Genomic DNA, 22,846 nt, shown 5'->3' on the forward strand with positions numbered 1-22,846 from the left:
ACAAAGGACGGTGATCCCTCAGAGCAGGGAACCAAGTGAGGTGAGTCTTACGACTGCCCCAGCTTACTGACTCAAGAGAATTTCCAGATCATGGTGTGGAGAAGGGGAGCAGAGGTGGAGTCTTGTGGACTCCTGGAGTTGAGGAGACAGAATTGAGAGTCCAGGGACACCAAGGCAGCTAGAGGTCACAGAACAGAGTACTGGAAAGGAGAGACCTTGGGGGCGGGGGGAGAGAGAGAGAGAGAGAGAGAGAGAGAACTCCAGAGATCTTCAGAGTCCCTTAGAGTATTCAGCAGGAAACTAATCAGTATATGATGTGAGGAAATGGGAGTGTGAAGATTATAGGAACAGTGCTTGTTGCCTCCAGCCAGACTGGAAAACCTCATAATTCACAGGGCATTGGGTAGAGTACACAAAAGAATCTTGCCCCTGTCATGGAAAATAATTAGTCCCAGACTGAACACTGCTCTTGTTCTACATAACAAGTCTTCAAAGCAAATACCTGATAGGATAAAATTGTTTTTAAGTAATTTAAATCTGTTCTAGAACAAAGCTCAAGAATATTTGTAGGAATATAAAAAGATCCAGTACCCAACAAGATAAAATTCACAATGTATGGCATCCAGTCAAAAATTACCGTGGATGAAAAGAATTGGAAAAATGCAACCCATCATAAGTAAAAGCAATCAATTGAACTGACACAGAGGTTGGAATTCGCAAAGAGGGGCAGTGAAACCGTTATTATAACTATATTTCATGCATTAAGGATGTTACGTAGAAACATGGGAGATATAAAAAAGACACAAAATGAACTTCTAGAGAAGAAAACTACAAAACTTGAGATAGAAAATTCACTGGATGTGATTAACAACAGATTAGACAGTGAAAAAGAAAAATATTAGTGAACTCAAGGATATAGCAACAGAAACTATCCGAAATGAAAATGCAGAGAAAAGAGAGGAAATAAAATAGAATAAGCATCAGTGAGTTGTAGACCAACCCCAGGCAGTCTGATATACATATCATTGAAGAACCTGAAGAAAATGAGAAAAGGGGAGACAGAAAAAAATACTTGAAAAAGATAATGGTCAAATTTTTCAAATTTGACAAAAACTATAAACCCACAGATCTAAGCATCTCAACAAATCCTTAGAACACCAAGGATTTGAAGAAAACTGCACTAAAGTACATCATGATTAAATTGATCAAAATCAGTGATAAAGAAAAAAACCTTAGAAGTGGCCAGAGGAAAAAAGATGTGTTCCATATAGGACAAAGATGAAGGTGACATCAGATTTCCCACTGGAAACAATGCAAGTAAGGCAACTGTGGTCCAAGCTTTTAAAACACTAAAAGGAAAAATCCGTCAATCAAGTATTCTATCCCTAGTAAAAATATCTTTCAAGAACGAAGGCAAATTAAAGACTTTTCAGAGATATAAAAGCTGAAAGAATCATCCCCAGCAGATCTGTACTACAGGAAAAGTTAAAGATCGTCCTTCAAGCAGAAAGATGATAACACGAAAATATGGATCTAGTTACAGAAGAATGAAGATCGTCAGAAGTGGTACATAGGTAACTATACAGGTAAATATATAATAGTTCTTTCTTATTATTTAAATATCTTTACAAGATCATTGGCCATTTATTATTTAAAATTTATTTTATTGAAGTATAGTTGATTTACAATGTTGTGTTAATTTCTGCTGTACAGCAAAGTGATTCAGTTATACATGTATATATACATTCTTTTTCATATTCTTTTTCATTATAGTTTGTCACAGGATAGTGAATACAGTTCCCTGTGCTATACAGTAGAACATCGCTGTTTATCCATTCTATATATAATAGTTTGCATCTGCTAATCCCAAACTTTCAATCTGCCCCCACCCACCTTGGCAACCACAAGTCTGTTCTCTATGTCTGTGAGTCTGTTTCTGTTTCATAGATAAGTTCATTTGTGTCATATTTTAGATTCCACATATAAGTGATATCATATGGTATTTGTCTTTCTCTTTCTGACTTACTTCAATTAGTATGATAATCTCTAGGTCCATCCATATTGCTGTAAATGGTATTATTTTATTCTTTTTTATGATTAAGTAGTATTCCATTGTATATATATATATATATATACCATATCTTCTTTATCCATTCATCTGTCGATGGACATTTAGGATGTTTCCATGTCTTGGATATTGTAAATAGTGCTGCAGATAATTGACTATTTAAATAAAAATTATAACAATGTATCCTGGAATTTATATCATGTATAGAAGTAAAATGTATGACAAAAACAACATAAAGATTGAGAGGGAAGACATGGAAAAATTCTATTGTAAGGTTCTTAACTATACACAAAATGGTATCAAATCACTTGAAGATAGTCTGCGAGAAAGATGTATAAGATAGGACATAATCTATATCTTACATAGATCTATAATATATGTCATACATATGTCTGATATAAGATGTATAGAGGCATACTTCAGAGTTATTGTGGGTTTAGTTCCAGACCACCACAATAAAGTGAATATCGCAATAAAATGCGTCACATGAATTTTTGGTTTCCCAGTGCATATGAAAGTTACGTTTACACTATACTGTAGTCTATTAAGTGTGCAATAGCATGATGTCTAAAACAGCACTACACATACCTTAATTAAAAAATACTTTATTGCTAAAAAATGGTAACCCTCATCTGAGCCTTCACTGATCACAGATTACCATAGCAAATATAATCATAATGAAAAACCTTGAAACATTTCAAGAATTACCAAAATGTGACACAGAGACCCAAAGTGATCAAACACTGTTAGAAAAATGGCACCGAAAGACTTGCTGGAACAGAGTTGCCACAAACCTTCAGTTGGTAAAACATGCAATATCTGTGAAATGCAGTAAAACGGGGTATGTCTGTACCTATATCTCACATATCTTCACATGTATATGATGTAAACCCTAAAGCAACCATGAAAATAGCAAAACGAAGAATTACAGAAAATAAGGCAATGAAGGAGATAAAAAGAAATCATAAAAACTACTCAGGTAAATCTACAGGAGTCGGAAAACGAGGAAAAGGAAAAAGCGAACCAAGAACAGGCACGACAATAGCAAGCACACATTATGCATGCTGGACTACCTCTCAACCTCTACTCAAAGCGATATTTGTAGATTAAAAAATTTTTAATAGTGTTGATTTTTGAATCATATAGTAAGCTTATAGGAGAAGAAAATCCAACACGGGATCAGGAATTTCAGAGGTTATAGTTATGGTCTAAAGCAAGCATTCTAGTTACTCAGTCAAGGTCAGCCAAGCTTTATCTCTTTTCACTAACGTTATAAGCCATCATTTCGGGTATAAAATTAGCTTTAATAATCCTAAAGCCTCCCAAATATCTCATTTGTTATACTTGACAGTTCACTTGTTTTATTTAGTCTTTTATGAGCTTAAGCTCCCCTGTGATAGCATGCCTTCTGTATTCATTTACTTTTACAAACTCCAATAAAAATTTGTTGAAAAGCATCATTTTAACTTCCCCCTCCCTGCAGCGCATAAATCACCATACAGCTTAAAAGACCTGCCAATTTGGGAAACAAATGTGCTTTTGTGTTAGGGTTTACATTCCCAGCATGATCTAATGAGCTAATACCTGCTTGCATTTATATTCGGTTCCTGATGCTTGTGGGGGAGATTTTTACAGAACAAAATGGAAAGTTTTGTTTCACCTGGGCTTCAAGAGAGAAAATATGGAAAAAACCCCAAACCTCTAGCCAAACTGTTAAGTCCGTCTGAAATTCACACTCTGCAACGTGAAAAAAACCCTGAGATTTAAGCTACATTTTACTTTTTCCTGTTCCCTCAGCAATGACGTTCAAAAATCAGTGACCTAAGTTTGCCAGAAAGAGAACTCAAGGGTCTGTCTTGGAATCGTAAGAAATTGTCCCACTCTTTTGTTTTTTAATTATCCTGTTAGGTGTTCACAGAGACTTCCCTCCTTCTGTAGCTGCATTCCTGAGCTTTTTTCTTTTTTTTATGTTATGGGTAAGGAGGAAATTGGATGCTCTAAAAGTAAAAATGGCAGAAATTTACTTGTACAAGAAATACCTCTCAACCAGTACAAAAGTGATATATGCTGATTTGATCACCTAGACCTATCAGGTGAAGGAGTTGAGAGAAAAAAACACAGGTCAGTGTGGGATAGTTTGGAAAGAATCTAGGGAATTTTTCAAGCAAAGAAAAAAGGCTTTTTTTTTTTTTTTTTTTTTGGAGCAGCAGCTGAGCTTGACAGAAACAAGGATATGAAATGTATTATGAACATCATTTCCCGCCAACGAGGTTTCGGTTCGTATTTAAATTTCATGTCAAATATCTTTTAGCTGTTGAACTGTGTTTCATTGAATGTGATGCCACCTGAGATCAGACCGGTTGTCATGGGGCTTTAATATAAAGAGCAGTGGGCAGGGCAGTGTCAGGATTATTGACTCTGGGAGGACTCGGGCATTGGTGGTATTTCTCAGGGGAATCATTAGACAGAAAATTTACCTCTCAAATTGGCCTTTTTCTGGCCTCCAGATCCTGTTACCCCCATCTTGTAGTGTGTTCTTTTGGAGTTTCTTTCCAGATGAAAAATCCCAGGGAGACCTCCCTCCTTCAGTTCAGTCCTATCTGCCTTTCATCCTGGAGAAAGGACCCCCCATCCCCCAATCTTTCCTGCCTTCCAGGGTTAATGCTGAATTTCCACTACCTGTGTATTTCTGGGTAATTGCAGTGGAAACACTCCAGGATGGGTGGGTAGAATGTGGGGAGTTAATCATTAAGGCTGACATGACTGTCTTGAACCAGAAGCATATTCTTTCACTTGTGTTTGTTAGTAAAAGGGAGAGAAAGATGCAATAAAGCCAGGAAGCTTGGGGAATGACTACCTTAAGGAAAAGGATCTGGAAGAATTACGTTAAGCATTGCTTTAAGACTCTATAAGCGTGCAGTTCTTTGGGCAGGTTTGTGGCAAAAATTGTATCTGTGACCATGACTCATGACCCATGGTGTCAATAATGTGTGACAGTAGGGCTGAGGGTGGAAGAACAGAGCTGGTAACAGAGGCACAGGAGGGTCTGCTGTCTGTAATGCGGTTCTTTCATTTAAAATCAAGGTGCAGTTTGAACTGGCTAATTGAATGGAATTATTATTTAGGGTCAGGGTTTTTACAGAGAAAATTGTGGCTTCCAGTGTGGTGCGAGGTTCTCAAGGAGATAAGTCTATAGGTTTTCTAACGAGCCCTCAGGGGTGCCTACCTGGAAAGGGCTGACTGGGTCCTAGGCTCCGTGCCAAGCCCTGTATAAACATCATCTCATTTAATACTTATAACAATCCTGTTATGTCATCACCATTTTACAGGGGAAGAAACCAAGCTCAGAGAGGATAGAGGGCACACGCAGCCAGCAGCGGCAGGGTAGGGACGGGAAGCCTGGCAGTCTGACATGGAAACTGCTTGCTCATCGGATTCCCCACGCCTAGGAAGGCACGGCAAGGGCGCGGTGATCTCGCCATTTACAGCTGTGAAGTCTGTCCTGTGAGGCGTTGCCCAGGGCAGCAGGGGAGGGGCTCAGGGACAATCATCTCCACCAGGCCTTCTTGCTTCCATCTTGTCCCTTCCTCTATTTTAGCTCTGTGGGTAATTATTTAGTTCGCCGGCTCCCGCACTAGACTCAGAGTTCCCAGTAGGCAGTGGCGTGTAGGTGAAAAGAACACGCGGGTGGGAGTCAGGCAGCTGGCACCCTCATTAACTCTGCAACTTTGGGTAGGTTTTTGAACCTGATTTTCCACTCCGGCAAAGTGAAGATGAGGAGGCTTATGAGGAGGGATTCTTTAAAGGGTGAACGACATAAGGCGAGTTCTTTCTGGTTTACTCTTTGAGAGTAAGTCTTGTATCTTGCTTACCCTGTCGCTCTTGGTACGTAGTGAGGCTCAGGAAAATATAGTGGCTCAATGAATGCAGTACTAGCAAAAGAAAAAATTTCACCTTTGTCAGTTTTTAGGGGATTTCAAGCAGAGGAGTCCTCTTTCCCAGGTTCTGGCGGTCATAGTCAGGGAAGAGTGGGTCCAGGCGCGGGTCCCGCGTGGATGCTGGAGCCCATACCGGTGAGGTTGGTGCCTGAGAGATCGCAGTCGGGGCGCTGGAAGCCAAAACCGCCGGCAGAGGGCGCCCCGGGCCCGCTGAGCGCGTGGCTCTGGGGTTGGGGCGCTCGCCGGGCGCTGGACACTGGCTGCAGTCCGGCCTTGACCGCAGCCGTGGACGAGCCCATTACCCCAGCTGAGCGCGAAGTGAGAGCTCTCTGGGCGCAGCGGAGCGCACCGGCCAGGCGCGCTGCTGCGCGGAGCCCTCCCGGCGAGCGGTGAGTAGAGGCGCCCGCAAGGCACATCTCACCCTAGTTGGGGGGCACTTGGAGGCAGCGCCTGTCGGACCTGGGCGCGCTGTTCTGGTGGTTGGTGTCCGTGGGAGAGTGAGCGCTGTCCCTGCTTCCGTTTGGTCTTTGGGAAAGGCTTCGGGTTGACCCCAGGAGGCGCTGAGTGTCGGGCGGAGCTTTGCTTTCCGGCGACTCGGGCTCATCTGAGGTTTTAACATCGGATCTTTTCTCGCGGGCCCCTGTCGGGTGCTGTCCCGAGTGCCAGGGGCCCGGGGTTCGGCGGGGTAACCCGCGGCGGGCGAGCGCTCACCTGGACGTCCCCCACCCCTTTCGCCCGCGGCACCAACCGGGGGAACCACGTGGGGCTGTCGCCTGTAACTCTGCCTGTCAAGCGAAGCCCGCCTCCAGGGCAGGGGAGGGGACGCAGGGTGGGTGGGCTGTGCCCCGAGGGAACCTGGCCAGCCCGTGCGCCCGCCGGTGCCAGCTCGGCTTTCCCTGCCTCGTGTTCTCACGGGCTCCTTGGGAGGTAGCGGGCAGCTCCGCGGGAAGGCGCAGGGCTCTTCCCCGAGGGACCAGAGGCCACTCGAGGGGCGCCCGGGCGCTCGTTTTCCGGAGAAGGGAAGCAAAGAAGCTGCCCAGGTGACTAATACTGGGGGTGCCCTCTCTCAAGGAAGCTCCAAGCGTCCGGGGGCATTTTTCGGGGTCTCGTCCTCTTTGAGCCATCTCTAGGCATTGGAGGCAGTGGGGGCAGCGCCAGCTCTCTGTGGACCTGGCCCAGGATCCTTTTCCCAAACCCGCTCCGGCGACTTTTGCGCATCGGGAGCAGAACCCCAGCTGCGCGCGCAGGATAGGACTGAGGCGTGCCTCCCGGGCGCCTCGCGAAGCCCGCTCTCCCCGAGCTCCTGGGGGCTTGGAGAGAGACAACCCCAAGGCAAGGTAGGTGGCTCAGAGGGGGTTGGATTGGGCTTGACAGTAAAGATGCGATCTGCTTATCTTGACAAACGTCCTTTGCTTTCTCTTTGCTTTCTAGAGCTTTGGGGGAGCTGGTGCAGAGCCAGGGGCTTGGAGGAGCAAGGCATGTATTTTCAGCTGCGCCTCAGAAGGGGAGAATTCTCTGTCACCACCAGAAAGACAACAGCCGTGAAATGTGACGACCATTGACTAGCTCATCAGAAGACTGGGAGTCTCTGGATTGATAGCTTAGAATATGCTAAAGACCCAGTGTTTTCCATGGGGCATTGAAGGGCCAACTGGTCCCCGTGACAGTGAATTGGAGCAAGGGAGTCAGAAGACAGTTGTAGAGAGCAAGAGGGAGCTTCCAAGGGGCTGATCTGGACTGCCAAGGGCAGGCTCCTGCCACACAATTGCTGCAGCCCTCTAATGGAATGCTGGTGAGGTCCTCCACCCAGGGGAGCAAGTGGGGCTGTGCAAGGGGCTGCCTGACCAGCGAGAACTCCTGCAGGTCTGACCAACCCCTAATCCCTGCTTAGGAAACTGAGGGGTGCCTGAGCCCCCTCTGCGCTCTCCCTCAGGAAGATGAGGACTCTGAACACCTCTACCATGGACGGCGCCGGGACCATGGACGGCACCGGGATGGTGGTGGAGAGGGACTTCTCCTTCCGCATCCTTACAGCCTGTTTCCTGTCGCTGCTCATCCTGTCCACACTCCTGGGGAACACGCTGGTCTGTGCTGCTGTCATCAGGTTCCGACACTTGCGGTCCAAGGTGACCAACTTCTTCGTTATCTCCTTGGCCGTGTCGGATCTCTTGGTGGCCGTCTTGGTCATGCCCTGGAAAGCGGTGGCTGAGATCGCTGGCTTCTGGCCCTTTGGGTCCTTCTGTAACATCTGGGTGGCCTTTGACATCATGTGCTCCACTGCGTCCATCCTCAACCTCTGTGTGATCAGCGTGGACAGGTATTGGGCCATCTCTAGCCCCTTCCGGTATGAGAGGAAGATGACCCCCAAGGCAGCCTTCATTCTGATCAGCGTGGCATGGACTTTGTCTGTTCTCATCTCCTTCATTCCAGTGCAGCTCAGCTGGCACAAGGCGAAACCCACAAGCCCCTCTGGTGGGAATGCCACTTCCCTGGATAAGACCACCGACAGCTGTGACTCCAGCTTGAGCAGGACATATGCTATTTCATCCTCCCTAATAAGCTTTTACATCCCTGTGGCCATCATGATTGTCACCTACACCAGGATCTACAGGATCGCCCAGAAACAAATACGGCGCATCTCGGCCTTGGAGAGGGCAGCAGTCCATGCCAAGAGCTGCCAGACCACTACAGGTAACGGAAACCCTGTGGAGTGTTCTCAACCAGAAAGCTCCTTTAAGATGTCCTTCAAAAGAGAGACTAAAGTTCTGAAGACTCTGTCTGTGATCATGGGGGTGTTTGTGTGCTGCTGGCTCCCTTTCTTCATCTTGAACTGCATGGTGCCCTTCTGTGGGTCTGGGGAGACCAAGCCCTTCTGCATCGATTCCATCACCTTTGACGTGTTTGTGTGGTTTGGGTGGGCTAATTCCTCCTTGAACCCCATCATTTATGCCTTTAACGCTGATTTTCGGAAGGCATTTTCCACGCTCTTAGGATGCTACAGACTTTGCCCGGCGACGAATAATGCCATAGAGACGGTTAGCATCAATAACAATGGGGCTGTGGTGTTTTCCAGCCATCACGAGCCTCGAGGTTCCATCTCCAAGGACTGCAATCTGGTGTATCTGATCCCACATGCCGTGGGCTCCTCTGAGGACCTGAAGAAGGCGGAGGCGGGTGGAATAGCTGAGCCCTTGGAGAAGCTCTCCCCAGCCCTGTCTGTCATTTTGGACTATGACACTGATGTCTCCCTAGAGAAGATCCAGCCCATCACACAAAACGGACAGCACCCGACCTGAACTCCAAAATGAATCCTAGCAGACATGCTCATTCCAGAAGATAGAGGAGACTTCTCTGGGGCTTGCTGTGAAGAAACTAAGGTGTGGTGAGACTCAGATGTCGGGCGAGCCCTCCTCTGCTGCTTCCCCTCAACACACAACTAACTACATTTTAATCTACATTCCAGTGTGTTTTCTGTGTTGTTCATAGCGAATCAAGAGGGACACAAGTGAAGCGAATGTTCATAAGGGACGTGTCTTTGGCTCCAAAATTATTTTTAGAAACTGAGCCTTATCTTAGGACTTAAGAAACAGGGCAAGAATCAACAATGAACAGCTTCACTTAAATATTAAATCTTTCCCAGAAGGAAGTGAGAAGGGTTGAGTTTGCTGTGTACAAACAGGTGCTAACACTGGTCCAAGCAAAGTTTTCAGATTGTAAAGGTAGGTGCATGCCTTCATAAATTATTCCTAAAAAATAATTGAGCCTTACAGTAGGAATGGGATTTTTTTTTTCCAGAGTTGATGCTTTGTTGATATTGGTTTATTTAGTTATTGTATTATATAGATATTTTTAATTTATTATAATAAATCTATATTTATCATATTTAATAGGGTAAATGAATGAGTTATTTGAAATCTTACAATAGCATTTTTGTCCATTTAACTAGCACTTTATAAGCCGATGAAACAAACACATAGACTCTCTGAGAGTCTAAATGCTCACGTATAACTTCCAGAAACACGGCAAAGTCTAATAGAAAAAAAACAAAGAAGTTGTGATGATTCCTTAAAATTCATGGGAACAAATAAATACGAGGTGAGAATTGACAAATGCTGTGATTGCTTTTTTTTTCTCCTCAAAAGATTTTGAAAGATTTAAAAAAGCATAGCTACTCTTGTGTTCAAAATCTCTTAAGTGACAAAGACTTTCCCAGGAGAATGATTTGCAGTTCTGTAAATATTTGAAATAAAAGTTAGCTTAAGAAGAATCCAACTTGAAATATATGATCTTAGGTGGTAATAAAAAGTATATGCCACTCTGTATTTATGTAAAATAATTGGGCTTCTTTGTCTTTTCTCATTTCCTGTGTCAGATAGCTTTTCTGAGCCAAATAAATGACTGTCCTGGTTAGAGATGTGTAATGAAGACAGTGAGTTTCCTTAACTTGTGTGTCACAACAGTCTCACCCATGGACAAAAGTCAAATCCTGCATCTCCATCTTACCAGCCAAGCTACTCAGTGGGGTTACTTTTTGTAGTGCTTTAATCTGAACTTAGAATTGAATTTTTAAAAAAGTCTAGATGTTAATGGTATACTAACTAACAGAGAGTACCTCAATGTCATCCTTGGGCAAGACTCTTCTGTTGGTAGAAAAGACAGGAGACCCCTTCTCCTTGCGTATGTTAAGCACACCAAAGCCATCAGCATCTCTTTTGACAAATGTTAGCCCTTTCTCTGTGCTTTGGCATCAAGTTCCTGTGTCATCACCTGGACTGTGAAAAGTATCCTAAAGCTCCATTGCCAGATACTAATTCATGTGGGGCAGTTCAAGAGAATTTTTTGGAAATGTTTACAAAGTATTCTTGTTGATAAGCAACTGACTTAACATTTAGATGAAATGGGTAATAAGAAAGATATCTACTGAAAACTCTCTCTCCTGCATCAGGTCTGTGTTATTTACGCATTGTGAATGTTTTCTTAATTTTATTGCCTGTATGCTTTCTTACATATAATAAAATTATTTTGTGAACTCAAATCAACCATGAATGGGTTGTGTTGCATTTGTTAAATGTGTTTTAAAAACTAGGATAGTTCAGATCTACACGTAAGAAAACATGGGCATTTTCAAGGATACGTTACTTTTCTTTTTTCCTTTTTAGTGGCAATCTCTCCTATTATGTATGCCATGTGTTGCCTTTGAATACTTAAATAGGAAGTTGATTTGGGCTATATACTCTTGTTTTCCTTCTGTCTCAAAAAAATTTATTTTTTCCCAAAAAGAAATCCTTCTTTGCTCGAGGAATTACTCTTCATTTCACAGATTTGAAAGATTTCTAAAATCTCTGTTTTTACTTTCTAAGAGCCCAGAGGTTTTTCAATAACCTACAAATTACAGAAAATAATGTGGCTGGCTATGCGTGATCGTGGACCCTCAGCTTAATGGCAACCACTGTATGTGTAGTGTTTAAGAGTAAAATCTAACAAGAATTACTTTTTGGAAAAAATATACAGGTTGTGAGGCTGGGCTTAGCAAAAAGTCTTACAGGTCACTTTCATCGATCCTGCTAAACCTGCTTAGGTCATGTGTTAACCGCCCCCTTTTCCTTTCATCCCAAAGAAGGAGAATGACTGAACAGCAGGTGATGTAGAAATTAAGGGTTAAGTTTATAATCTGGAACATCACACAACAGATGGTGTCTTTTTAAATTCCATATTTGCCTTCCCCAGGCTTTGGCAGATAATGAACATATCTAGAATGAACATGCATAAAGCATGTTGCCTTTTCTTTCTGCTTCCTAACTTTCTGCACATCTTGATTCTTTGCAGTTTAATTTTGTTCTGTAATTAGTGGTCCGGCAACATCAGCTAAGATGCTCAGGGCTGTCATGGTCCAACCAGTGAAATATGGGACAAAAGCCTTCACCATGTATTTCATTGGCAGAGTGAAAAATAAAGACACATGTAGAAATTATATTAAATAATTGTAAAATTCAGGACACTGTGGATGAGACTGTATTTTGGGTTTCTGGCATGTTGGATGGATAAAGGGTATCTCATGAAATGTTGATTTGGCTGACAGCATCTTTCAGAGAATTTAATTTACAACCATAAAAACAAAATTCAAGTATGACATTTCATTTCATTTAACTATCGTGACGAGCCTTCATAATGCTAAATATATGTAAGACACTTTAGCAAGACAGAGACAATTTAAAAGAGGTGTTCTTTTTCTCTTTCAAGCTAAGAAGATGCTTTTCCTGGTCAAATAAATATAGAGCTCTCACTGGTGATAGAATAACAAGAAGTCTTAAGGAAGGGACACTGAGCCCTGGGCTCCAATTGGTAGATTTGGAGTTTATGCAGGAAAGTCGTGGCTTTTTCTTGGGATCTAAGCAAGTCATGGTCTGTGAGCCTCAGTTGTCTTGATCCATTAAATGGGAAGAAGAAAACCTCTGCATGAACTTCTTCAGTGGAGGGGGTCACTCCAAATAGAAACTGGTACGTAGTCTAATCTCAGGGACTTTCTGAACTCTGTACTCTCTGGGGGCTCCATCATGATTTCCCCCCAGGTTTGCGCCAGCGGCATTTCAGCCTGATCCTTCCACCCCCTAGGATCCAGTCCACATGAGGGGGCCTGGAACAAAGAAAGTCCAGAATTTGTTTCGGACGGATATGGGTTCACGTTGTAGCTACCACTTTCAAGCTGTGTGAGAGTTAAACAAATGTCTGCACCTCTCTGAGCCTGTTTGCCCATTTGTGAAATGGAAATAAACATGCAGGTTCTTGTGAGGGTTGAAATGAAGCTAATGTTTATAAGGGTCCTGAGCCCTGAGATCTTTGCGCTCACCGATTCTTTGCAGGATCTCTACTTGGAAGGGGTTGATGACAATATTTACTGCATTACTAATAATGGAGCTGCTATGCATTTGAATTCTTGCATGTTTGCTTGAAGCAAATGGCAATGACTTTTAGAGTGCATGTGGTTTGGAATTCTCCCAGACACCATTCTCTTTTGCTGTGGTTATCTGGTATCCCAGAAGCAAGTAGATTTTTATATCTGCATGGCTAAGACAGTTGCCTTAACTTTTCTCCACTAGATAGCGACTAAATATGTCTGTCTACGATGTTTTAGTCTATGAAATCTACTTACCTTGCAGAATTTGTTTCAGGAATGATGAATTGATGGCAGCCTAGCTCTGGGCTGTTAAAACTGGGACCTGCTGCTCTGCACAATATGCTTACCATGGTCATTTGAAGGAACCAACCCAGTGGATCATGGGATTGTAGCATTATATAGATTAGATACACCTCTGTGGATTTCTTTGAGATTTCCTGGATAGAAGCATGACACAATCAACCTGTTTATTTTTATGGAGGATTGAGGGGATGGGAAGCATTACTGCACAGAGAACCCCTCTAAGATCTTGTTACCAGGCCAATCTAGTCATGTTGCCTTCTGTCATGTTAAGTAACTACCATGTGATGTACCGAATTTAAAAAAGCAGCATTTGGACTTGAATATGTTACATCATTCAAGATTTGGGAGTTGTAATTTAAATAGTATTAGAAGCTCAAAGAATAATCTGTGGTTTAGAAGGGTTTAACTTTTTAATCACTATGAGAAAATGGACAAAACCAGTTAAATTTTTTCTCATGCTCATAGAATATATATTCTACCAGCTCTCAAAACGGGTAAATATTGAAGAGGATCTGCCCTGAGCTATGTCCATAGAAATGAGCCCACCTAGCAGAAATGCCAGCAAAGTGACAGGTGGTAGCGAGACCTAGAAGAGCTGAATTATAGGGCAGAGTTTTTAATTTCATTAAATAATTTTTTTAAAAGATAAGTAGTTTGGATAAACTACCTTATAACCCTTGAAAATAAGTTTTTTCATCTCTACAATAAGTGGGTTAGAAGAGATGATTTCTAAGATTTTTTTTTTTTTTTGGCTTGACAATACTAGATGTGAGATCCATTACTGGTAAAAATATGAGTCTGATAGATTTTCCAAGTCTGTTCTCTTTGCTGCTAGAAAGCTAACGAAGTGATATTTCCGAAATGCAAATATTAGGTTATGCCCTTGCTTAGCATTCGTCAATGACTCCCAGTTACTTTCAGGGAAAACAAACAAACAAACTCATGTAAGGCCCTTCATGAGCAGACCCCTGGTGGTCTATGCAGGCACATCTATGGCCACTACCCCACTAGCACTCTCTCTACAGAGGTTCTGAAATTCATACAGCTTGTGGAGTGTACGAGATCCTTCCTTGTCCTTATGCTTTGCGCATGCCGTCCCCTCTGCCTGGAACACCCTTCCCTGTTACCTTTGTTTGCTCGCTCCTACTGATCTCTTAAGGTTCGGTAGGGCGTAATCGCAGAAGGCCTTCCTTGGCAACTTCTTGCTTCTATTACTTCTCTTATTTCTTTCAAAGAGTTTACCGTGCTGGAATGAAATAATCCTCTTACTTCCTTATCTCTTTCCCTAGATTATGAGTCTCTTGAGAGCAAGAGACGGCCTTACTTTGTTTCCCTTTCTCTCTATATTCCTAAGCATCCAACACACTGCTTGGCTTATAGGAATTGCTCGTTAGAACTTTGTTGAATGAATGAAAGAACAAGCATGTCAAAACAGGGAAGACTGGAGCCACAGTTTTAGTGACATTTATTTCTGGAGTGCTTGGTGTATGTGTGCAGGTCTGCTAGGCTCTCTCTAACATCTTTGGGTAGAATCCCCGTGTGGTCTCAGAGGCCTGCAGTTCCCTGAGGTCTGAATGGTTGTACAGAGATCATTGCATACACACAGACACTGCCCCCCCCCATTCTTATGTGTGTTTATGTACATAATTGATGCCATTTACCGTCAGTAACCTTTGTGAGTACTTTTTGTGATTCAGGCCATGTGCCCAACGCTGGAAATGAATCAGACACTATCCCAGTGTTCGAGGAGCTTAAAGTAGAAACATGTATGCAAATAAACCATCATCGAAGAGTGGTTTGAAGGTAAAATATAAGAAGAAGGAAAATGTTTTCTTCCAGGTGATGCCAGTAGCACCATTCTATTGATCCCCACCTGGCATCATGCCATGTGCCATTCATTTATTATCTTATTCCATTCTCACACCTATCCTATGAGGTGGGCACCATCATCAACATCCCCAATTTGCACATCAAAATAATGAAGATTTAGAAAGGGCACGTAATGTGTCCAAGATCATATAGCTGGTAAATGATGGGGTAGGTTTAAATCTAGGGCTGTCTGACTTTAAAGCTTATTCTTTTGATCTGGAACCTGTTCTGTTTACCAGGAACTAGCCCTAACCAAGCAAGTAACTTGTCAAGGGGCTTCCACATCACCTCAAATATTGGTGGGTTAAAAAATACTTTTTATTATTCACATTTTCAATCATGTACAAAAAATAGAGAGGATTGTATGATAAACCCCTGAGGACCCATCCTGTTCCCCAGATTGAAACATTCGCAAGACTAGGGTTGGTGATCTTTAAGGAATAACAGGGGCTCCATGTCTTTGGATAGAGCACGCGGTGGAAGTCAAGAGGACGTTGCAATTTCAAAAACGTCACCTTGTGGAGTTCAAAGATAACAGAATGGGGAGATGGTTTATTCAAATGTCGAAACACTCCATGTTCAGGGATCAGTTTGATCAGGGAACCCTTACTCAGTTTAATTCAGCAAACATTTATCTGTGCCTGCCTGGGCCTCAGTGCTGCTTTGAGAGGGGGCGTGAGGAGGGAAGGACGAGAGAACAGGGTGGGGAGGGGGAAGATGCTTAGTGAGGGAGACAGTGCTGTGCTGCTGGAGGGGCATGGGGATGGGGTAGGGTTGGGAAGGACATGGCATTGGATGTGGGCTTGAGGGATGGACAGGACAGGACTCAACCGGCAGGGAGTGAGAACAGTTGAGGTTGGAACTCCAGTACCCGCAAACGTGGGGCTGAGGAATGGGCACTGGGTGGATTTTCTGGATACAGGACTTGGGGCAGAGATGAGCTGAAATGCACTAGAAGGTTTGATCCAAATGAGGTCCCACAGGCTGTCAAAGTAACTGCTTTGGGGTGGTCTCCGTACTCTGCAGGGGCGAATTCAGTGCATCTGGTTGACTAACCAGATGGTCAGGTGATAATGGCTCACCTCTCCCTTCCTCACATCCTCCCTGCAGCTTTGCTCACATCTTATCTGCTCTCAAATAGACTCTGCTGACACCCCTTTCCTCTGTTTCCAACTGGGACTCCCTTCCTCCTGTCTTCTGTTTGAGCCTCATCTCAGGTGTCAGCTTCACTGGAGCCCTTCTCTGGCCCTTCTTCCCCTGGGCTGGTGGCCCACTGCAGGGCATGCAAGCTGTTGTGTGCTGTTTGTGTCCCCTGTTTCTCGGGGGAGCTCCCAGAGGCACAGAATGTGTCCTTTTCAACACTCTCTTCCCAGTGCCCAGCATAACCTGGCACACTAGGAGTACCCAAGTTAATATATTTTTTAAATGAATGGGTGAGTTAATCACTTTATGAAAATGAATAACTGCTTATACACATACCTTAATTTTCACCATGGGGTTGACTCTGCTGAGCTTGTAAGGGCTGATCTCTGCTAAGTGTGGTTTCTCCAATACTGATACAATCGCAGGTAAATGATTGGAATAGGATTTAAATGGCAAACTAGGGCTCTCTCTCCTATCGCTGTGTGCGGATAGTGAGTGATCAACCCTTTCATACGGGAGGGAGGGGAAATGTCAACCAAATGCTAGCAGTGTGTTCTGAGATTAGCTGCATGTGTGCTGTTCTGAGGCTGAGTTTTTAGGTCAGAAGTATTTAGCATTATAAACATGTTGACTCATTTAGATAATGTCCAGCCCCATTTGTAAGATGCTGCTTTCACACACACTGCTGCTTACTGTCAAACCGGGAGGAAGGAAGGAGCTCCATGCTAATTCTGCCCAAACTGCTGTGGGTTTCTCCTTGCTTGATGGTGGGGTCCCTATAAAACTGCATGTCCTTGATGTTGTTTATCCGTCCTATATATAATAGTTTGGATCTGCTAATCCCAAACTCCCAATCCATCCCTCTCCCACCCCCTCTTTTCCTTGGCAACCACAAGTTTGTAGAAGGACAGAAGCAGAACCTCTGAGTTAAGGATGGGAAATAGCCACCCTCCTGCCTGCTCACAGGAATGTAACTGACATTGTGCATACAATTCGACCCAGCAACTCCACGTCCAGGGATCTGGTTTATGTACATCCTTACCTGTATGCTCAGAGATGCCTGTGTAAAGGCTGCAGACTTGCTTTAAAAGTCCGCTAAGTGAAATGAATAACTGAAATGTAGGATGTCCGTGGTGTGTGGTAGTTACAAAGAAAGGCGGATCGATACACACTGTTATGGAAAGATATTCATGAAACGAAAAAGAAAGTTAAAAAACAATATGGACGGTATGATCCCTTTTATTTAAAACAGTGTAAGAAGTATGTATTTCTTATGTCTGTACATAGAAAAAGGTGTAGGAAAATGCCCACCTACCTGAAAACAGTGGTATATCTGGGGAGAGCAAAGGGGGGCGGCTTTCACTTTTTCCTTTTTATGTTTCTCGGGTTTTACAAGAAGCTTGTGTTTATATAGATCAGGTGTGTAGTTAAAATATTTTTTTAGAAGCATACTGAGCCAGGGGTGAGGAAAGTAGAATTCTAGTTGTGGTTGCTGGGTGTGTCCTTGGAAGAAGGTCAGTGGGAACAGGAACTTCTGGTCTGCCTGCTCCAAAGCCCCTCCCTTTCCCCCAGGACAAGACCTTCCTCCACCTCATGGTGGGGTGGTGGTCTTAGTTTCCTTCCACAGAGCCCATATTTGGAACAATCTTGTTGATCAAAAGCATCTCATTTAGGGAATCATAGTCTGTGTGGCCTTTTGATAGATTCAAGCATTTTCTCTGTTCAGCTTTTGAGAAATTATAGAAAGCACTCATGGTGGGGTCCTTGGGGAACCTCAGGTTGGGGGTCACTAGCGAGAGGCCCTCTGAAGTCCTCTTTTCAAGAACCAGCTCCTCTCAGGGGTCTGGGCTATTTTACAACCTTTATGGACCCTAAAGGGTCTTATTTGTGGTATCCCAGTGCACATCACCTCAAACATATTAAAATGCTTCTTAAATATAATTTTACTGCTGCAAAACAGAAGGATTTTTAAATGTCTTGAAATTATTTTGATTTCAGTTTTGCAGTTACTTGGTCATATTTTGGAAGCAATACATTTTCCCCGTCTGGTCTCAAACATTTCACGGTGCTTTAGAAAAGCTCAGAGCCTTAGGGACCTCTAGTCCCTCTGCCCTGAACAAGCTACAGCCAGAATTTTCTCCAAGTTTTGAGAGCAGACATGCCATGTGCTTTTAGGCACAGCAAGAGAGGAGGCCGCTGCCGTTTTCCCTGTTGAAATCTCTCTTGTTCTCTAGCTGGGTTATGACTGCTCAGATGTTTAAGGGCCTTGTCTACGACAGTGATACAAATCACTTTGGATTACTTTGAAACTGAAAAAACACCCTAGCATTTGTTCTTAGGTTTAACCTTTTGGGAGGTTTTCAAATTCTATTTTTCTCATCATTGACATAGATATTAAATGTTTTAGTGATATTTTTATGTTAAATGCTCCCACACGCTCATTTTAGATGGTAAATTCAAAGTGTGAGGATAAAAGCAATGAGGGCTGGATTGAAGAAAAAGACAGGCTTCCTTATTTGATCTTTTATTCTAAAAGGAGGAAGAAATTTAAGTGTGAAGGCTCGGATTCTATAACCTGTAAGAGACTTGGACAACGAGTCACAGGCAGAGGAGATGCTGAGGCCAGATACTGGTCAGGGAGAGTGGCTAATTGCCACCTGCAGACTGAGGTTGTTGAACTGGGACACTAAGTTATTTCAGATGCAGCTTTGTATAGGAAAGGATCTTTGGGGATCTGGTCAGAGCATCAGTTCGCATGAATGGCTTATTCCTTTGGGGAGAGGAAGGTTACGTGCCATATGACCTCTGCTCAGACTCCCTCTGGCTTCACCGTAAAGAGCAGTGAGGAGTAGGTAGTTAGCTTTATTTCTCTTGTTTTCCACCCTGACAGTTATTAAATTACAGATGTGTATTTGACAGAGATTCCAAATTCAATAGAGAGAGGGGTGGAGGGAGGGGGGATAGAGCAGGAGGGGAGAGCTTGAGGTTCCTCAAGAAATAAACTCCGGCATCTCACTTTTTTAAAATAAAAATTTTATTTTAGAAGAGTTTTAGATTTATAGAGAAATTGCAAAAATTGAGCAGAGAGTTCTTATATACCCTGCATGCAGTTTCCCCTATGGTTAACCTCTTACATTAGTATTGTCATAATTAATGAATGAATATTGATATAGTCTTATTTACTAAATCCATAGTTAATTCATATTTCTTTAGCTTTTACCTAATATTCATTTTCTCTTTCGGGATTCCATCTGGGATACTATGTTACATTTAGTCATTATGTCTCTTTAGGCTCCTTTTGGCTTTGACATCCCCTCACACTTTCGTTGTTTCTGATGACCTTGACAGTTTTAAGGAGTATTGGTCAGGTATTTTGTAGACCGTCCCTCGGTGGGGATTTGTCTGCTTTTCTTGCAATTAGACTGGGGTTATGGGGCTTTGGGAGGAAGACCACAGAGGTAAAGTGCCATTTTTATCACATCGTATCAAGGGTATATACCATCAACATGACTCATCACTCTGATCACCTGACTAAAGTAGTGTTTTTTGGGTCTCTCTACTGTCACATTCATCTTTCCCCCCTCTTTCATACTGTACTCTTTGGAGGCATGTCATTGTGTGCAACCTGCCCCTAAGGAGGGGGGATATCTACATAAATTATCTGGAGTACTTCTGTATGGAAACTTGTCCATTCTCCCATGTTTGTTCGTTCATTCATTCATTCATTCATTTATCTCAGTATGGCTCATGGGTATCTATATTTTACTTTGGGTAATAACCCACAAGTACTTTGTTTATTTTGTTGCTCTGGGAGCTCTTTCAGTTGGCTTCTGTGTCCCTTTGACATATCTCCATCCTTGTGAGATTTTTTTTTTTTCTGTACTTCCTTAGTTTCTGGAATTACAAGATGCTCTAGATTCATCACATATACTTCCTGACCCAACTATAGAATTAGGTATTTCTCAGGGAGCCTGTTGAATAGGAATGGTGAAAGAGGAAATCTCCTTGTCCCCTATCTTAGGGGAAAAACATCCAGTCTCTCACTATTAAATATGATGTTAGCTGGAGGATTTTTGAAGGTATTCATTATTAAGTTGAGAAAGTTCTCCTCTATTCCTAGTTTGCTAAGAGTTTTTAAAACCACGGATGGCTCCTAGATTTTATTAAATGCTTTTATTGCGTTAATTGATAGCATGATTTTTCTTCTTTAGCCCGTTAACGTGGTGGATTACATTGATTTTTTGAATGTTGAACCAGGGTTACATCCTGGAATAAATCCCATGTGACTATAGTGTATTTTTGTGTAAATTATTGATTTGATTAGTTGAGCATTTTTGTGCCTATGTTCATGAGAGATATTAGTCTCAAGTTTTCCTTTCTTGGAATGTCTTTATCTGGTTTTGGTTTTGGAGTGATGCTGGTCTCATAGAATGAGTTAGGAATTGTTTTCCCTGCTTCTATTTTCTGAAAGAGATCACAGGGAATTGGCATTATTTCTTAAATGTTTGATAGAATTCACTAGTGAAATCATTTGGGCCTAGTAGTTTCTTTTTGTGGAAGGCTATTAATGATTGATTTGATTTGTTTAATAGAGGGATATTCCAGTTACCTCTTTTTGTGTGTCTGTGAGTTTGTATCTTTCAAGAAACTGCTTCATTTCATCCAGGCTCTCCAATTTGAGGTATAGAATTGTTCATAATATCCCTTTATTATCCTTTTAATGCCCATGGATCAGTAGTGATGACCTTTCTTTCACTTCTGATATTATAATTTGTGTCTTCTCTTCTATTATCTTGGCTTATCAAAATTTTAATCAATTTTATTGATTCTTTCCGAGAAGCAATTTTTGGTTTTGTTAATCTTCTTTAATGTTTTTCTGTTTCAATTTCATTGACGTTGACTTCCGCTCTTTAAAAAAATACATGTTTTCTTTTGTTTCCTTTAGGCTCAAGTTACTCTTAGTTCTCTAGTTTTTTTTTTTTTTTTTTTTTTTTTTTACGGTATGCGGACCTCTCACTGTTGTGGCCTCTCCCGTTGCGGAGCACAGGCTCGGGACGCGCAGGCTCAGTGGCCATGACTCACGGGCCCAGCCGCTCCGCGGCATGTGGGATCTTCCCGGACCGGGGCACGAACCCGCGTCCCCTGCATCGGCAGGCGGACTCTCAACCACTGCGCCACCAGGGAAGCCCTTCTCTAGTTTTTTAAGGAAGCTTAGGTTATTGATTTTAGATTTCTTTTTAAAAAGATATATGCATTTAATGTTATAAATTTCCCTTGAAGAACTGGTTTTGCTGCCTCCTATGTATTTTGATAATTGTATTTTCATTTAGCTCAAAATATTTTTTAACTTCACCTGAGACTTCTGCTTTGACCCATGTGTCATTTAGAAGTGTGTTATTTAATTTACGAATATTTGGGAGTTATCTTTCTGTGATTGATTTCTAGTTTATTCCATTGTGGTCTGAGAACATATTTTGTATGTTTCTATGCTTTAACATTTTAAAAAATTGTGTCCTATGGCCCGGAATGTAGTCTATCTTGGTGAATGTTCCATGTGAGCTTGAGGAGAATGTGAATTCTGCTCTTGTCTGATGGAGTGTTCTGTACTTCCTATACATAAAAATTGGCTAAGTGGCATACCAGAACCAGGTATGTCTGTCTAGGTGCAGTAAGTTCATGTTCTGTTGAACCTATATGCCAGGCATCGCCTTAGAGATTCCTCTTAGGTTATTTGCAAATGTCTCAACAACATTATGGGTTAAGGTACCAGAGACGAGCAAATTGAGGCTTATCAGAATAAAGTCACTTGCCTAAGCTCTTTCTGCTCTTAAACGCTATGTCCCAGGTCTGACAGCAACATTGCTGCTCTTTCTACAAAATATCAAGGCACCAAGTTGCTCTGGTTCTAGGATGATTGATTAATTGGAGCTTTATGGAGGAGGAGCTAGTCCTCTTTTTCAATCTAGCTGAATTAATCAGTGTAGGAGGCAGCAAGACTTACACAGGTGAAAAGAAAAGTCATCTTTAACATGAACAAAAGGAATGTAGGAGGAACTAGGCAAGAATGGATTAGTAATAGGGTATGGGCTAAAGAATGTCACATTTGAAGTCAAGGGCAATTAGAAAATAAGTTTTAGTTTCAAAGAAAATTAAGTAGTTTGAGGAAGGGGGAAGAGAGCTCAAGTTTACTGGTGCTTCTAAGCTAGGCACTGCCCTGGGCACTTTTGCATCCATGTCCTTTAATACCCAGAACAAGCCCATGAAATGTCTCCACAGCCTGTAGATTCCCCCTCTCCCCCGGCACACTGCATAATGATGCTTCCTAAGGACGAAGAGAAGGATCTCAGAAAATAAAGTGGAAAGGAATATAGGATGGTGACTGGATATCCCAGACAGAGGGAAATATGCTATTATCTGTCTTTAGGAAGACGTAGGGTGAGAGAATGGGCATTCTGACTAGCAGTCATGATGGAGCAGGATGTGGGTGGGTCCTGGAAATGGGGGAAGGAGGGACTTCCTCTAGACCAGGCAGGGGTGTGTGTGGAGGCCCAACCAGCGTTCTGGTGGTAGGAACCAGAACCCTAATCCTAAGCCTAACTCTTGGCCTCGCGAGGCACCATTAAGCTCACT

The 22,846-nt window shown here is 42.6% G+C and overlaps 1 protein-coding gene across 2 annotated transcripts; it reads left to right on the forward strand.

Moving 5' to 3' along the window:
- The first annotated feature begins 6,277 nt into the window (after positions 1-6,277).
- DRD1 (dopamine receptor D1) lies at positions 6,278-9,760 on the forward strand. Of its 2 annotated transcripts, none has more exons than XM_032625035.1 (2): positions 6,278-6,395; positions 7,438-9,760. In XM_032625035.1, exon 2 carries the CDS (start codon positions 7,944-7,946, stop codon positions 9,300-9,302), a length of 1,359 nt encoding a protein of 452 aa, XP_032480926.1. In that variant the 5' UTR covers positions 6,278-6,395; positions 7,438-7,943; the 3' UTR covers positions 9,303-9,760. The 2 variants fall into 2 exon arrangements, with proteins under 2 accessions (XP_032480926.1, XP_032480925.1); XM_032625034.1 differs by lacking the exon at positions 6,278-6,395 and adding an exon at positions 6,623-7,343.
- Positions 9,761-22,846: the final 13,086 nt, after the last annotated feature.

This window comes from Phocoena sinus, chromosome 3, assembly GCF_008692025.1.
Source record: "Phocoena sinus isolate mPhoSin1 chromosome 3, mPhoSin1.pri, whole genome shotgun sequence".
Lineage (NCBI taxonomy): Eukaryota > Metazoa > Chordata > Mammalia > Artiodactyla > Phocoenidae > Phocoena > Phocoena sinus.

What these genes read in the sequence shown, in the direction of transcription:
- DRD1 (XM_032625035.1), top strand. Translation starts at nt 7,944, where the DNA reads ATGAGGACTCTGAACACCTCTACCATGGACGGCGCCGGGACCATGGAC.